The 16,898-nt window shown below is 44.2% G+C and overlaps 1 protein-coding gene across 4 annotated transcripts; it reads left to right on the top strand.

The window, feature by feature from the left end:
- Window positions 1–3,605: 3,605 nt before the first annotated feature.
- LOC306921751 (uncharacterized protein) lies at window positions 3,606–16,190 on the top strand. 4 transcript variants are annotated; one of them, XR_013789823.1, is made up of 5 exons: window positions 3,606–3,764; window positions 5,986–6,123; window positions 10,704–10,846; window positions 10,937–10,992; window positions 15,767–16,190. XR_013789823.1 is itself a non-coding variant. In XM_079499035.1 (5 exons), the coding sequence occupies exons 1-4, from the start codon at window positions 3,704–3,706 to the stop codon at window positions 10,989–10,991; spliced, it is 390 nt and encodes a 129-aa protein (XP_079355161.1). In that variant the 5' UTR covers window positions 3,613–3,703; the 3' UTR covers window position 10,992; window positions 15,767–16,190. The 4 variants fall into 4 exon arrangements, 2 of the variants coding, with proteins under 2 accessions (XP_079355161.1, XP_079355160.1); XR_013789824.1 differs by having other exon boundaries at window positions 3,609–3,764; window positions 10,704–10,842; window positions 10,933–10,992; XM_079499035.1 differs by having other exon boundaries at window positions 3,613–3,764; window positions 5,986–6,120; window positions 10,704–10,842.
- The last annotated feature ends 708 nt before the right edge of the window (window positions 16,191–16,898 follow it).

Genomic DNA, 16,898 nt, shown 5'->3' with positions numbered 1-16,898 from the left:
TGTGTTGTTGTTCTTATCCATATATGCGCCTCGGTTCGTCCCGTTTGTACCACGGCAGGTGTCGACGCGGTCGTTCGCGCAATTGTCGTGTTTGCATTATTTGAACTGTGTATGTAATCGCGGCGCTCTCCATCCAAGTTAGAATCAGTGTGTGCGGTGTGTTGTTGTTCTTCTTCTTCTACTTTTGGTTTGCGGCAGGCTGTACACTGTGTGTGTGTGTGTGTGTGTGTGTGTGTGTGTGTGTGTGTGTGTGTGTGTGTGTGTGTGTGTGTGTGTGTGTGTGTGTGTGTGTGTGTGTGTGTGTGTGTGTGTGTGTGTGTGTGTGTGTGTGTGGCTGGCAAGCGTTCGTCTTGTTCATATTGTAATGTGTGTGTAGTGTGTAACGTCCGGTGGTGCAAGCGGAAGTAAGAAAGGTATCATACTCTCGTGGGTCACGTGGTGGGCTTTGAGCAAATGGGAGAGGGAATGTAGTGTTGCCAGGTCCTTTGGCAGGTCCGTGTATTGTAAGCGAGTGGTAGTGTGTGTAAGTAGCGTGTTGAATGGCATTTTTTCTGTGCTTGTTTTCATAGACGTGGCAACAAATTAGCAACAGTAGCCAATGGGAAAAAAGGATGCAGTGTTGCCAGGTCCGCGAGTTTTAAGCGTGTTGTAGTGTGTGTGAGGAGCGTGTTGTTTTCTGGGCTTGTTTGCATAGACCTGGCAACAGTGTTCCGTGGCCCTTGTGTGAGTGTGTGCGTGCGGGGGTGTCGGTGCTTGTGGCGTGTTTGTGTTTATTATTGATATTGATATTGTTTGTGAGTCTGGACGGGAGCCGGCTTTAGTGGCAGTGCAATGACAATGTTTACGCGGGTGGTGTTGAGTGTGGGCGTGGGGCGCGACATGAGGAGATAGCCGTGGATCGACACGGAGGGTAAGTCTGTGACGTCTTAGTGTGTTGTTGCAGTGTGTGTTGCAGCGTGTGAGTGACGTAGTAGCTGGTGACTTTGGGTCCCTTTTCCTGGGTTGGGTACACCTTTTCAATAATAGATGTATAATAGATGGCTTGGTTGAATGCTTGATTCTGATTGGTCAATCGTTGAATTCAGTGGTGTGTTATTTCTTGATAACAGACCGCTGCCTAATCAAACCCTCTGAGCACCTGCTGGGCCCCGCTGATTTACTGCTGTTTCCAACATGACAGCCATGTAAACGCACGCACGCACGCACGCACGCACGCACGCACGCACGCACGCACGCACGCACGCACACACACACACACACACACACACACACACACACACACACACACACACACACACAGTGTCTGTGACATTGACACGTAATTTACAGCTAAACAAAATGTTTTTGAAAACACTCAAATAAAGAAGGAAATAGACAAAGCAGTAGGCTACCCGAAAATGGATTCTATTTGATCAACTCACTTCCTTGTTTTCCGACAGTGCTCCAGCCCTGCAGCTGGGCAGACGCAGCCAGCGCACTGAGCACATATGGAATACTTGTATTGTCTCCACCAGGCCGAAGGCATGGGGAGAGAAGGCATGGGGAGAGAGTATGTTTTGCACTCCGTCCATGTGTGTGTGTGTGTGTGTGTGTGTCCGTCCGTCCGTCCTTCCGTTCGTCCGTTACCAGCTAATCTCCGGCACCGTTAACCCGGTCGATGCCAAACTTTGCACACACACTCCCTGGATGCCAACGATGAACCTCTGCCCCATATTTTCCAGAACGGCCTGTTATAGCGCCACCATGAGGCAGCTTTTCACATTTTTTACCTAAAACTGCACCGATCTGCGTGAAACGTTGCATGCACACTCCCTAGAGGCCAAGGACAAACCGTTGACCTGCATTTTCCGCATCTGCCTTTTATAGCGCCACCAGGAGGCCGACTTTTGTAAAACAAATTTTTTGATATTACTACTCCAGATTCTGTCCAAAAATCGTTACACAGTATCTCTATGGTCATGTGCTCAAGTCGGATCTGTCCGATATTTCATATTCCATCCTAATTGGCTATAATTGGCTTTCACAGTTTGCAAGATTGCCCCGTTTTGAACAAAAGCCTCAAATCATGAACGCAGCATGCAATTTACGTGAAATCTTTCACACATTTTCTTACTAGGCTGAGGAATATATCCCACCCTTTTCACATTGGCCTGTTATAGCGCCACCAACAGGTTGATTTTTGCAAAACACATTTTTGGAACAAAATGCCTCAAAAACATGTTTATATTAATCCTAAACATTTTGCCAAACATCTCACACAGTCCTATCCTCCTGGTGGAGACCTGTGCCCAGAAGGGCACTTTTTCTAGTTTGTTGTGTTTTGCAATAAGTGGGATAATATCTGGCTAGTGGTCATTGTCAGGATATAATTCACCTTCAGGGTGATTAACCTCCAGGTTGTCGGTGAATTATCTCCCGACAATGACCACCTAGCCATTATCCCTTACGTCATTTGCATAATGTTGCTGATGTCTGAGTGCATGGGTGGGTCTTTCAGTACCTTCATGATGCTCAGTGACATCACAGAAGGTAGGTTTGTTTCCCTGCCCACATCCCTGGTTTTTTCTAAAGGCAGGTGTTTGGGTGAATTTCACCCGTATTTAGTGATAGTGTGATAGAGAAAAAAATCCCATACACCCACATATATTTTTAATTTTTTCCTTCACAGGAACATTCTCACATGTCCTATAGGAAGGGGTGGACCATAGGAGAAGTTCCCAATTTTCTTTTTTGAAATATTTAGAGTAGCTCAAGTTGTATTGCTGTAGGCCTACAATATATGTTTTGATGAATATTTTCTATGGAATATGTTACATTGGGTAAAATATAGCCTACCTGTGTTTAGTGATGTAACAAAATATGTTTAGTGTTCTAGGGTAAGGTGTGTGCATCAATGCTTCTGTCATTGAGTGAGGTGGTCTTATTGAAGCTGATTATCCTCACAAGCTGTGTGTCCCTATCTGCAAGCAATATAATGCTTGCTATAATATGAATTTGAGCTATTATTATTATTATTATTATTATAATGGCAATGGTTTCAACGTTCATGCATGTAGGAGAGACAGATCAGTAGGCCTAGGATAGCTGAAAGGGACACAGTGTAGGACAGCTGAGAGGGAGATGGCTCTGTTTGGCTAAGGTAAAAGCTTTTCGCTTTGTTTCCAATGTGCATTCGTTAAGTTGTAGGTCGAAGAAATGTTATAATTCTGTCCTGATAGTTTGGGGAGCAATGAGCATTCATTCTATGATGTCACCTGAACATACAGCTCCAGATAATTCATGTTAATCCTTCAAAGGTCTTGTCACATGCTACTTAAAGTAGGTTATAATGAAATGTATAACATGTTGCCATACCGTATATTGGTTGTTGATGGTTAGGCTACCCCAACTTTCAGCAGCTGTCAAAGATTCCCCTTGGGTGGTTGAATAGAAACCAATGTGGGATATGTTAGTATAGACACCCTTACAAACACATTGGTGAAGAAAATTCTTGGTAAGAAATGTATTCCCAGATTGTATTAATATCCCCTGCCTGGCCTGACTATTAGTCAAAACCTTCCCATCCAAACAATGACAGACAGGTGTCATTAGTGCTGATCATGAACAGCTGTGGGATGAGCAGCAAGCCTTAAAACCTCCGCTGAGGGCCAGCCAGCCCTCACTTCTTCCTCAGCACTTTAAACTAACTCACGTATAGGCAGCGATGGGAAGCAGCCATCTTGTTCTTGTTCTTGTTGCAGTGAGTCTTTGGTTTGCCCAAGAAGGTAAAAGCTTTTCGCTTTGTTTCCAGTGTGCATTAAATTGTAGGTCTGTTGCAGATTCATAGGAAGACTAAACAATAATGTTCAGCTCTGAAATGTTATAATTTTGTCATGATAGTTTTAGGGAGAATTCATTCTATGACGTCACCTTTACAGCTCCAGAGAATTCGTGCTAAGCTTTTCCAGTCCGTCTATGATGACTCTGGATGAGTTTATGATGTCAACTTTAGTGTTTCTCTATCCTCAAATGGCCCCTTAAACCCATTCTGGGCGGGAACCCCTTTTGGTGTTAGCATTATGTTATGCTTTAGCTATTGAAAAATAGCAGATCTACAAGCTCATAGCGCGCCACCGAGTGGCGCGTTACGAGCTTGTAGGTCTGCTATTTTTGAAAAATCGAAGAAACATAGCTTTTTCAGAAAACTGTCAGGATGTAGAAGACATTTTTAGAATCTGATCTCAGGTCAAAATGGGTTAAGGGTTTGTAACTCTTGAGAGTACAAATGGAACCATAAAGGTAATTTTGGTTGCCTTTGTTTAAATTAAAAATCACACTTGTGTGAAGTGAGGGGCGGTAGATGTATATTGGCCATAATGAATTAAAGTCCATAGACTTGGCTGGCAAACCATTTATATCAAGTGCTCTAAACAAACAGTAGAAATCCCACAGACTTTGCTGCCATGTGATGTAATCTTCAAAAGCCATGCAAGTCACATGTGCTACACTAAATGGAATAGAGGCTTAAGGGTGATTCATATTTTGAAAATTGGCTGAATTTACCCCAGTGGCATTTTGGTTCATTTTCAACATTAGAAAGAAATGAATACTGCTTCAGACATTTATTTTATTTTTAATTTTGCCAAACTATTCACATTGTTTTATCAATTGGTAAATCACCAACATGTATGTAAATTTGCTTTGTTAAAACGGTCATTTTACCTGATTTGTACAAATCTGACTTTGACCGACCGAGGGGGAAAAAGTATTTTGTAAAATGTGTTCTATTTGACCCATAATGTGCCCCAACTTCACAGCCAGGTGTAAATGGCCCATAATGTGCCTCCCAACTTCACAGCCAGGTGTAAATGACCCATAATGTGCCTCCCAACTTCACAGCCAGGTGTAAATGATGTATTCCATAATGTGCCTCCCAACTTCACAGCCAGGTGTAAATGATGTACCTATAATGTGCCTCCCAACTTCACAGCCAGGTGTAAATGATGTACCCATAATGTGCCTCCCAACTTCACAGCCAGGTGTAAATGATGTATTCGCTAGATTTAAGGTTGCATGGAAACAGTTTTCTAGATAAAGGAGGTGCTTCAACTAACCTTGTTCTCCCCTATATATATGTTTAGATTACTCACCCCATGGAGACTTGCATTTATGGATATTTTTAGTTCATTCATTTTGACCAGCAGTGCTTCCTTGTGTCTCCATAAGGAACCACTGCTGGTCATGGTGCTGCTTTCGTTAAGGAGGACTTACGGCCGGGCTCCACCGGGCGCGTCAGCGTCGCGTCTCCGTCACCGTCAGGGAATGTTCCCTTTTTAATCAATGAAGGGTGGCTCCACTGCCCGCGTTGACGGAGACGCAACGCGTCCGGTGGAGCCCTGGCGTAACGCCAGGGCTCCACCGGACGCGTTGCGTCTCCGTCGCGTCGCGTCAAAAAACGCACCGGTTCAATTTTAATGCACGCGTCGCGTCTCCGTCAACGCGGGCAGTGGAGCCACCCTTCATTGATTAAAAAGGGATCATTCCCTGACGGTGACGGAGACTCGACGCTGACGCGCCCGGTGGAGCCCGGCCGTAACGCCAGGGCTCCACCGGACGCGTTGCGTCTCCGTCGCGTGCGTCAAAAAACGCACCGGTTCAATTTGAATGCACGCGTCGCGTCTCCCGCAACGCAACGCGGGCAGTGGAGCCACCCTTCATTGATTTAAAAAGGGAACATTCCCTGACGGTGACGGAGACGCGACACTGACGCGACGCTGACGCGCCCGGTGGAGCACGGCCGTAAGCCTACAGTATACTTGACACTTAAGTGGACATCGACGTTCATCATCCCCACTGTTTGCTCCCCACAGTTTGATTGCAGTCTTGCATCTCTAGTAGTTAATTTCGGTCAGAGAGTTGTCAACAAATGTGGATCTAACTTAATTTGTCTATTCCTCAAGTCATTACAACTGTATTGAAACTCAGAATGTCTTGCGTCGTCTCCAGGATACTCTTTCTCCCTCGCCAACCTGAGGTCGCCTGACGCCGCCAACCTGAGCTCGCCTGACGACGCCCCCGTGTTGACCTCCCCCATGTCCAGCGTGTCCGCCAACGGCAGCACAATGATGGCTGATGATACCAGTGGTGCGGCTTATTTAACCCTAGAATACTAAACTCGGGTGACCCGGACGATTATTTGTATTACATGGCTTGGTTGAATGCTTGATTCTGATTGGTCAATCGTTGAATTCAGTGGTGTGTTATTTCTTGATAACAGAACGCTGCCTAATCAAACCCTCTGAGCACCTGCTGGGCCCCGCTGATTTACTGCTGTTTCCAATATGACAGCCATGTAAACACACACACACACACACACACTGTCTGTGACACTAACACTGACACGTCATTTACAGCTAAACATTGCTCTCAAATGTTTTTGAAAACATTTGAGCGAGAAATAGACAAAGCAGTAGGCTACCCGAAAATGGATTCTATTTGATCAACTCACTTCCTTGGTTTTCCGCTAGGACAAATAAAGAGGATGGTGCACAGAGGTGCGGCCCACTCTCCTGCGGGAGGTTTGCACATGCTCAGTGTAAACAGGAACTGCGATGATGGAGTGTTCCAGCAGAGGTGCTAGAGGTGCATGAGAGTTGCTGACCCTGAACTGAAATAATAAAAAGGATAGGCCTATCACAAAAAGAGAATAGTACAAAGTAGATTTTGTTTTTATTTTAAAATAACTGTGGAAAAAATGTTGTGTATAACAGACTGAAAGATAAAGGACAAGTACATTTACTAAATGTTAATGTTTTTGTATATTTTCTTTTGTGGATTTTCCATGTTCTTTAATTAGTACATGTGTCAAACTTTTATTTTTGTGAAATGACAAAGAAACATGGATACTGTTCATTCAAGTGCTGTGGATGATATAAAACATTTGAAAAGGGAAGGAAAAGGGAATTGTCAGCAACGCCACTATGAGGCCCCGACAGGGAAAGGCCTTTCTTCTGTGGTAATAGCGTGTGAAAACGTGTACGTCACCAAGAGGGGGGGCGGCGTCTGAAATCTAGGGACGGCCCTCTCGTGGGCATTAAATTCTAGCCCACATCACTCAGAATAGAGTGACGGTGGTATGTTTTTGTAAATATTGAGCTCGTTCTTGGCGACAACATAGTGAACCAACACTAGGATGGATAGAAAGAACGTCGGGCCCAAATACATTACAAGGACAAGGAAAATGTTGTGAACAAACACGGCTGTGCTTAGATACTTTGTTGAACGTTATGTCTCTGCGCCCGTGCGCCGTACAGCCGAGATCAAAGCCATTCTACGTAAACTCGTCAATCTGGGTTCCTTGATGCTGTCTCCATGCTGGAAAGCTGAACATCTAATTCCGTTTTCTGGCTCAATTCCTCGACGCGACCTGCTGTGGCACTTATTCACTGAGCAAGTCTGCACCATTGTGAGGTCAGTTTAAAAAAAAGAACGTATACAAGCACACGGATAGTCGCTCAATGTAAACAAACCAGACAAGCCAGCAAGTATGGCGGCCGCTACCACGTGACACATATGTTGACGCCCCCTCCAGGAGTTTTGGTACACCCTATAGGTCCCGCCAGGAAAAGGTCTTTCTTCTCTGGTCTGGTGATACGGTACAGGTCCCGGCAGGAAAAGGTCTTTCTTCTCTGGTCTGGTGATACGGTACAGGTCCCGGCAGGGAGAGGTCTTTCTTCTCTGTTCTGGTGATACGGTACAGGTCCTGGCAGGGAGAGGTCTTTCTTCTCTGTTCTGGTGATACGGTACAGGTCCTGGCAGGGAGAGGTCTTTCTTCTCTGGTCTGGTGATACGGTACAGGTCCTGGCAGGGAGAGGTCTTTCTTCTCTGTTCTGGTGATACGGTACAGGTCCCGGCAGGGAGAGGTCTTTCTTCTCTGTTCTGGTGATACGGTACAGGTCCCGGCAGGGAGAGGTCTTTCTTCTCTGTTCTGGTGATACGGTACAGGTCCCGGCAGGGAGAGGTCTTTCTTCTCTGTTCTGGGGATACGGTACAGGTCCCGGCAGGGAGAGGTCTTCTCTGTTCTGGTGATACGGTACAGGTCCTGGCAGGGAAAGGCCTTTCGTCTCTGTTCTGGTGATACGGTATAGAGCGTCGCAGTCCCGCCCCCTACCATGGACCAGGAAATTAATCCTAATGCATTTTTCCCATAGACATTTCACAAAGAATTTATTTAAAGACGGTTTAAAGACGGTTACGGTTATTTAAAGACGGTTACGCCGCGGACAAAGCCAACTCGAGTCGTGACAACTCATGACAACACAAACAATATTTTGGACCAAACAAATAATTACAAAGAAGAAAAACAACAAAAAGTGTTGTAACCTGCCGTTTTTTTCTTCTTTCTAATTATGTGTTCGGCCCAAAAAATTGTGTTTGTTGTCATGATTTGTCACGACTCGAGTTGGCTTTGTCCGCGGCTTAAACGTCTTTAAATAAATACTTTCTGAAATGTCTATGAGGAAAATGAACGGAGAATAATTTCCTGGTCCATGGTAGGGGGCGGGACTGCGACGCTCTATAGGTCCTGGCAGGGAGAGGCCAGGCCAGGTGAGAGATTCTCCCTGCAGGGACCAGCAGGCCGTGGAGGAGCAGCCATTATAGTCTGCTCAGGGCAGGCCATTCTCTTCTTCTTCTTAGTTCAAAGCTCTCCATTCAGATTGAGGAACAACACTTTTACAACATGACTCCATTCCTTTTTAGAGCAGCTCGGCTATTCTCTCTCTCTCTCTCTCTCTCTCTCTCTCTCTCTCTCTCTCTCTCTCTCTCTCTCTCTCTCTCTCTCTCTCTCTCTCTTCTTTTTCGGATCTAGTTGTCTGTCTGTGTGGTTTTTTTAAACGTTTAATATGAAGGGCAACTTGCATCTGAATATGTACATATAGTAATAGTGTAGCTACACTGAATGCTGACAATGCACTTAATTGTTCGTGGCTGATTTAATAGAAATATGGGATTTGAAATGTAAAACGGGGGAATGATTATAGGCTAAGTTAATTTTAAATTTTAAAACGTTGCATGTGTGCTATATATGCCTTTCCTGTGTTTATTTCTGCAAACTGTTAATATAGTCAGGGAATATTATCAGAATAATGTCAAACCTGGGAATACATTTCTCACCAATAATTTTCTTCACCAATGTGTTTGTAAAGGTGTCTACTAACATATCCCATTGGTTTCTATTCAACCACCCTAGGGGAATTGTTGACAGCTGCTGAAAGTTGGGGTACAACCAATATAAGGCAAAATGTTCTAATTTCATTATGCTTTAAGTAGCATGTGATGATTCTGAATCCATTCCATGAAGCATTAGTTTTGCACGAAAAACACTCCTTGGGCTGAAAACGGCCATAGCAGCCATTACAAATGTGATGAGGTCAGCACATTTGGGCACATTTGGGCAAGTGGCTATGGCCGAATTTAGCCCAAGGAGTGTTTTTCGTGCAAAACTAATGCTTGGAATTGGTTCAGAATTAACCCCCTAGTTTGACACGTCACATGCTACTTAAAGTAGGTTATAATGAAATGTATAACATGTTGCCATATATTGGTTGTTGATGGTTAGGCTACCCCAACTTTCAGCAGCTGTCAAAGATTCCCCTAGGGTGGTTGAATAGAAACCAATGTGGGATATGTTAGTATAGACACCCTTACAAACACATTGGTGAAGAAAATTCTTGGTAAGAAATGTATTCCCAGATTGTATTAATATCCCCTGCCTGGCCTGACTATTAGTCAAAACCTTCCCATCCAAACAATGACACTTTGTATAGTGTCATTATATAGATATGTTCTAGTCACGGTCTTAGCTTACGCATGTTTCGCGATAAATGCATTTTTTTTACATATGTGATGTATTCCCATGCTTTTTGTTCTTGCCTATTGTAAATCGCTCTGGATTAAGAGCGTCTGCTAAATGCCTAAATTGTAAATTGTAAATTGTAGACAGGTGTCATTAGTGCTGATCATGAACAGCTGTGGGATGAGCAGCAAGCCTTAAAACCTCCGCTGAGGGCCAGCCAGCCCTCACTTCTTCCTCAGCACTTTAAAGTAACTCACGTATAGGCAGCGATGGGAAGCAGCCATCTTGTTCTTGTTCTTGTTGCAGTGAGTCTTTGGTTTGCCCAAGAAGGTAAAAGCTTTTCGCTTTGTTTCCAGTGTGCATTAAATTGTAGGTCTGTTGCAGATTCATAGGAAGACTAAACAATAATGTTCAGCTCTGAAATGTTATAATTTTGTCATGATAGTTTTAGGGAGAATTCATTCTATGACGTCACCTTTACAGCTCCAGAGAATTCGTGCTAAGCTTTTCCAGTCCGTCTATGATGACTCTGGATGAGTTTATGATGTCAACTTTAGTGTTTCTCTATCCTCAAATGGCCCCTTAAACCCATTCTGGGCGGGAACCCCTTTTGGTGTTAGCATTATGTTATGCTTTAGCTATTGAAAAATAGCAGATCTACAAGCTCATAGCGTTCCACCGAGTGAAGCGTTACGAGCTTGTAGGTCAGCAATTTTTGAAAAATTGAAGAACCACTGACATAGAAACATAGCTTTTTCAGAAAACTCAGGATGTAGGAGGCATTTTTGAATCTGATCTCAGGTCAAAATGGGTTAAAAAAAACCATTAAGTTAAATTAATCATTACCCCCTCTCTCGTGTTTGTGTAGGTGGTGGAGGATACGGTGGCGACAGGAGCTACGGTGGTGGCGGCGGTGACAGGAGCTACGGTGGCGGCGGAGGATACAGGAGTGGTGGTGGAAGCGGGGGCTACTCATCCGGCGGTGGTGGCGGCTACAGGGACAATAAGTAAGTGGAAAGCCTTAAATGTAGCAAATTTGAGTGAATTGAGGTTTTAACAAAAAAATTGGAATGGAGTTTTAATTGTGTCTTTTACTGTTAGGGGTTATGGAGGTCGTTCTTCGGGAGGATCCTACAGGGACGGATATGAAGATTAATGTAAGTATACGTACATGTGTGTTTAGTAGTGTTTATACTTGCTGCTTTATAGCAGCAGATCTATAAGTTCACAGCATGTCAAAGCAGCTCCCTCTTGTGAACGTGTAGTCGACAGCTAAAATGGGGCTTAAATGGTGTGCTTTAGCTATTGAAAAATAGAAGATCTACAAGCTCATAGCGCGCCACTCGGTGGCGCGCTATGAGCTTGTACGTCTGCTATTTTTGAAAAATCGAAGAACGACTGACATAGAAACATAGCTTTTTCAGAAAACTGTCAGGATGTAGAAGACCTTTTTAGAATCTGATCTCAGGTCAAAATGGGTTATAGTTGGGGGCCCCGGGGGAAAAAAAGGACCGTTTGGTTCAGATTCTCGCAAATTCGCCAAATTTGGCACAGATGTTGTCCATACCGTACTTAATCATTTTAAGATGGGTGCCAAGATTGGCACTGCCATATTGCGCAATCCAATATGGCTGCCACCCGAAAAAAACAAAAAGGCCTAGAATCATTAAAGATACAACTTTTTAGGGGTTTTCTGGGCCGTAAAATCTGATTCTGGTGTTATTTAAATGATTTGAGGTCAAGATTACCCCTCAAGGTCAAGTTTACTCATCAAAGTTAGTATATAAAGGTAATATCGGGGTAAAATTCAGTATTTCTGGTGCAACATGCCAGATTCTACCCCCATTTTCTTTTCTCATTATAAGCTATACTTGTATGTATCAATGTTTCACAATTCAAAACAATCAGATTCTGGTTTCATCTCAATGATATGAGGTCAAGTTTACCCCTCTAAGTTAACATAAAGGTCATTTTGTCTCATAAAAAAATAAAATGGTATCATTATTTATCGGAAATAATGTTTTGCCATTTGCCATTTGGCCAAGGACCAAGCACATGAGCAGTCCAACAAAAGCCTCCAGGCGCATGGCGGAGCCGTTGGACTCTATGAGAATCCTGAAGCCCTTACATTATTTATGCTGGCTGGACCTGATTGCACACGGATAGTTGAGGAGTTTGAGGCCATCAATGACCCACCAACGTCATCCACTGCTCATCATGAGGAAGGACATAACTTGCAAGTAAAGTTTCGCAAGGATGTACTCTCGTTCATCGATGTGGTACAGCAGCTAGGCAACCCCTTCCTTGCTACAAGCCAGGAGCTTATTGCACTCGATACACAGAATGTCATGGAGCCGGCAGTTGTTGCTTCTTTATCTCAAATCCATGAAGCCGGCCAGACCCTTCACGCAGCATATGTCAAGGAAAGATTGGAAATGGCTTCAGTACCAGTATCTGATACCGTCAAGCGGAAAAACATGCTAACATTCGCCAACCGAACTGGCCACAAGAAAAAAGGTACAAAGGACAGTGGCATACAGAAGCAGAACATGGTTTTAATCACACAACTGTTCCTTTCACTCCAGTCACGTCCCAATGCTGACATGACAGACTTCTTTCAATTCGAAAATCAGAGAGAGCCACCGAGCCTGGCGGACAGAGGGTCTCTGCGATCTGGGACAAAGTCTGAAATTCTTCAATGCCTCAATGCTAGCACAGGTCATGCAGCTTCTGCCAAACAAGCTACCGTTGTGGTGTTGGATATGGCAGCAGTCATCCACATGGTGCGCCCCACAACAGCAAAGACATTCAGCGAGTATGTCTTGCTCAACATTACACCATTTCTGGAGGCCCAAATGACAACTAGTCTAGTACCCAACGCATTGATGCTGTATGGGACAACTACCCAGAGGAAAATAACCTAAAATATCTTACACAGAAACGGCGTGGGAATGGTTCACGGACAAAAGTCGGTGATGGTAGCACTCCAATCCCTAAGCATGAATGGAGTGGCTTCCTAAAAAACGAGGACAACAAAAAGGAGCTCTTCTCATTCATCAGCACACAGATCTCAAAGAATGACATGCGTGGAAAGCTCCTTCTGACTACCCGCTTTGAGACTGTGCTCTCCAACATGCCTTGTGATGTCACAAAACTACAGAAGTGCAACCATTCTGAGGCAGACACCAGGATCCTCCTGCATCTGGCACATGCAGCAGAGCAGGGTCATACAACAGCCTTTGTTCGCACCGTAGACAGCGATGTTGTCATTTTGGCAATCCGGTTTTTCGAGACCCTTGGCCTAACCGAGCTCTGGGTGGGTTTCGGTACTGGTCGAAAATATCGTGACATACCAGTCCATACCATCTACTCTGATCTCGGTCCATCAAAGTCATTGGCACTACCCCTCTTCCACAGCTTAACAGGGTGTGACACAACTTCCCAGTTTCTTGGATGTGGCAAGAAGACAGCTTGGGCAGCCTGGAGAAGCATACCAGACCTCACCAACACACTAGTTGCTCTCACAAACACCCCTGACCTCTTCAGTCTTGAGTCTGTGCATATGCAGAACATTGAACGATTTGTCGTGCTCATGTACAGCAAGGGGTGTGGTGCAGCTGGTGTCAATGAGGCCAGACATTGCCTCTTCACCACTGGAAGTAGATCACTGGAAAACCTCCCACCTACCCAAGCTGCACTGTTCCAGCATGTCAAACGAGCGCTACTGCAGGCAAGTTTCTACTGGAATCAGGCAACCTCGGTCCAGCAGGAAATTCCTGACTTCAGTGAGTGGGGCTGGCACAAAGATGGCACTGGCACATGGCAACCACTGTGGACCACTCTTAGTGATGCATCAGCAGCATGTGACCTTCTTGTGCGCTGTGGCTGCCTCAAGGGATGCATGGGAAGGTGCAAATGCCACCGTATCGGTGTCCGATGCACAATCCTCTGCAAATGCGAAGGTGGGTGCCTTAATAATGAAGATGACAGCCAGTAACTCCACACCTTGCAAGGGATGGAGACACAAAGAATGTGAAAGACAACATTGTGATCTAACTTTTTGATTTTAGCAAGTTTTACGGAGTAACTATTTTGATTACATTGTCCCCTACTGTTGTTTACTGTTGTTGAAGTTGGACTTGTATTAGTTTGTTGTTTATAATAAACAATCTACTGTTTTGAGTTGTGAAACATTGATACATATACAACTACAACTTATAATGGAAAATAAAATACTTTTTGGGGGTAGCATCTGGCATGGCGCACCAGAAATATTGGATTTTACCCCAATATTACCTTTATATACTAACTTTGATGAGTAAACTTGACCTTGAGGGGTAATCTTGACCTCAAATCATTAAAACAACACCAGAATCAGATTCTACGACCCAGAAACCCCCTAAAAAGTGGTATCATTTATGATTCTATGACTTTCCGTTTTTTTCGGGTGGCAGCCATATTGGATTGCGCAATATGGCAGTACCACCCATCTTAAAATGATTAAGTACGGTGTGGACAACATCTGTGCCAAATTTGGCGAATTTGCGAGAATCTGAACCAAAAAATCCCCGGGCCCCCGACTATTAAGGGTTTGTAACTCTTGAGAGTACAAATGGAACCATAAAGGTAATTTTGGTTGCCTTTGTTTAAATTAAAAATCACACTTGTGTGAAGTGAGGGGCGGTAGATGTATATTGGCCATAATGAATTAAAGTCCATAGACTTGGCTGGCAAACCATTTATATCAAGTGCTCTAAACAAACAGTAGAAATCCCACAGACTTTGCTGCCATGTGATGTAATCTTCAAAAGCCATGCAAGTCACATGTGCTACACTAAATGGAATAGAGGCTTAAGGGTGATTCATATTTTGAAAATTGGCTGAATTTACCCCAGTGGCATTTTGGTTCATTTTCAACATTAGAAAGAAATGAATACTGCTTCAGACATTTATTTTAATTTGAATTTTGCCAAACTATTCACATTGTTTTATCAATTGGTAAATCACCAACATGTATGTAAATTTGCTTTGTTAAAACGGTCATTTTACCTGATTTGTACAAATCTGACTTTGACCGACCGAGGGGGAAAAAGTATTTTGTAAAATGTGTTCTATTTGACCCATAATGTGCCTCCCAACTTCACAGCCAGGTGTAAATGATGTATTCCATAATGTGCCTCCCAACTTCACAGCCAGGTGTAAATGATGTACCTATAATGTGCCTCTCAACTTCACAGCCAGGTGTAAATGATGTACCCATAATGTGCCTCCCAACTTCACAGCCAGGTGTAAATGATGTATTCGCTAGATTTAAGGTTGCATGGAAACAGTTTTCTAGATAAAGGAGGTGCTTCAACTAACCTTGTTCTCCACTATATATATGTTTAGATTACTCACCCCATGGAGACTTGCATTTATGGATATTTTTAGTTCATTAATTTTGACCAGCAGTGCTTCCTTGTGTCTCCATAAGGAACCACTGCTGGTCATGGTGCTGCTTTCGTTAAGGAGGACTAACGCCAGGGCTCCACCGGACGCGTTGCGTCTCCGTCGCGTGCGTCAAAAAACGCACCGGTTCAATTTTAATGCACGCGTCGCGTCTCCGTCAACGCAACGCAACGCGGGCAGTGGAGCCACCCTTCATTGATTAAAAAGGGAACATTCCCTGACGGTGACGAAGACGCGACACTGACGCGACGCTGACACGCCCGGTGGAGCACGGCCGTAAGCCTACAGTATACTTGACACTTAAGTGGACATCGACGTTCATCATCCCCACTGTTTGCTCCCCACAGTTTGATTGCAGTCTTGCATCTCTAGTAGTTAATTTCGGTCAGAGAGTTGTCAACAAATGTGGATCTAACTTAATTTGTCTATTCCTCAAGTCATTACAACTGTATTGAAACTCAGAATGTCTTGCGTCGTCTCCAGGATACTCTTTCTCCCTCGCCAACCTGAGGTCGCCTGACGCCGCCAACCTGAGCTCGCCTGACGACGCCCCCGTGTTGACCTCCCCCATGTCCAGCGTGTCCACCAACGGCAGCACAATGATGGCTGATGATACCAGTGGTGCGGCCAACGTGGCCTGGCCCGACGGCAGAAGAATGAGGGCATACAGAAATTGGAGAACACATAATAATATTAAGACTGAAGCTGCATGGTAGCTGGTAGTAAATGGAAGAACAGCCCATCTGAAGAGCCCATCTGTTGTCTTCATTAAAGTTTTTTTTTTTTTTAAACTCCTTCTTTCCCCTGTTAACTAAACTTGAGACAATTTACCAAATGTGGGTTCAACCTGTAACGTTTGAATATTTGAGGTTGAGTGATATGAATCCCATCTTTTTTTTTTTCTAAATATTTTTTATCCCACGATTTAAAATGCATCAATGCTTCTGTCATTGAGTGAGGTCATGGAAGTCTTATTTAACCATAGAATACTAAACACGGGTGATTTTCACCCGGACGATTATATATTTGTATTACATGGCTTGGTTGAATGCTTGATTCTGATTGGTCAATCGTTGAATTCAGCGGTGTGTTATTTCTTGATAACAGACCGCTGCCTAATCAAACCCTCTGAGCACCTGCTGGGCCCCGCTGATTGTCTCCACCAGGCCGAAGGCATGGGGAGAGAGTATGTTTTGCACTCCGTGTGTGTGTGTGTGCGTCCGTCCGTCCGTCCGTCCGTCCGTCCGTCCGTCCTTCCGTCCGTCCGTTACCAGCTAATCTCCTGCACCGTTAACCCGGTCGATGCCAAACTTTGCACACACACTCCCTGGATGCCAACGATGAACCTCTGCCCCACATTTTCCAGAACGGCCTGTTATAGCGCCACCATGAGGCAGCTTTTCAATTTTTTTACCTAAAACTGCACCGATCTGCGTAAAACGTTGCATGCACACTCCCTAGAGGCCAAGGACAAACCGTTGACCTGCATTTTCCGCATCTGCCTTTTATAGCGTCACCAGGAGGCCGACTTTTGTAAAACACATATTTTTGATATTTTTTGATATTACTACTCCAGATTCTGTCTAAAAATCGTTACACAGTATCTCTATGGTCA

The sequence above is a fragment of the Electrona antarctica genome (assembly GCF_951216825.1).
Source record: "Electrona antarctica genome assembly, chromosome: 1".
In the NCBI taxonomy this organism is placed as follows: Eukaryota; Metazoa; Chordata; class Actinopteri; order Myctophiformes; family Myctophidae; genus Electrona; species Electrona antarctica.
Note: the sequence above shows the minus strand (reverse complement) of the source record. Positions and strands in the feature narration are given on the sequence as shown.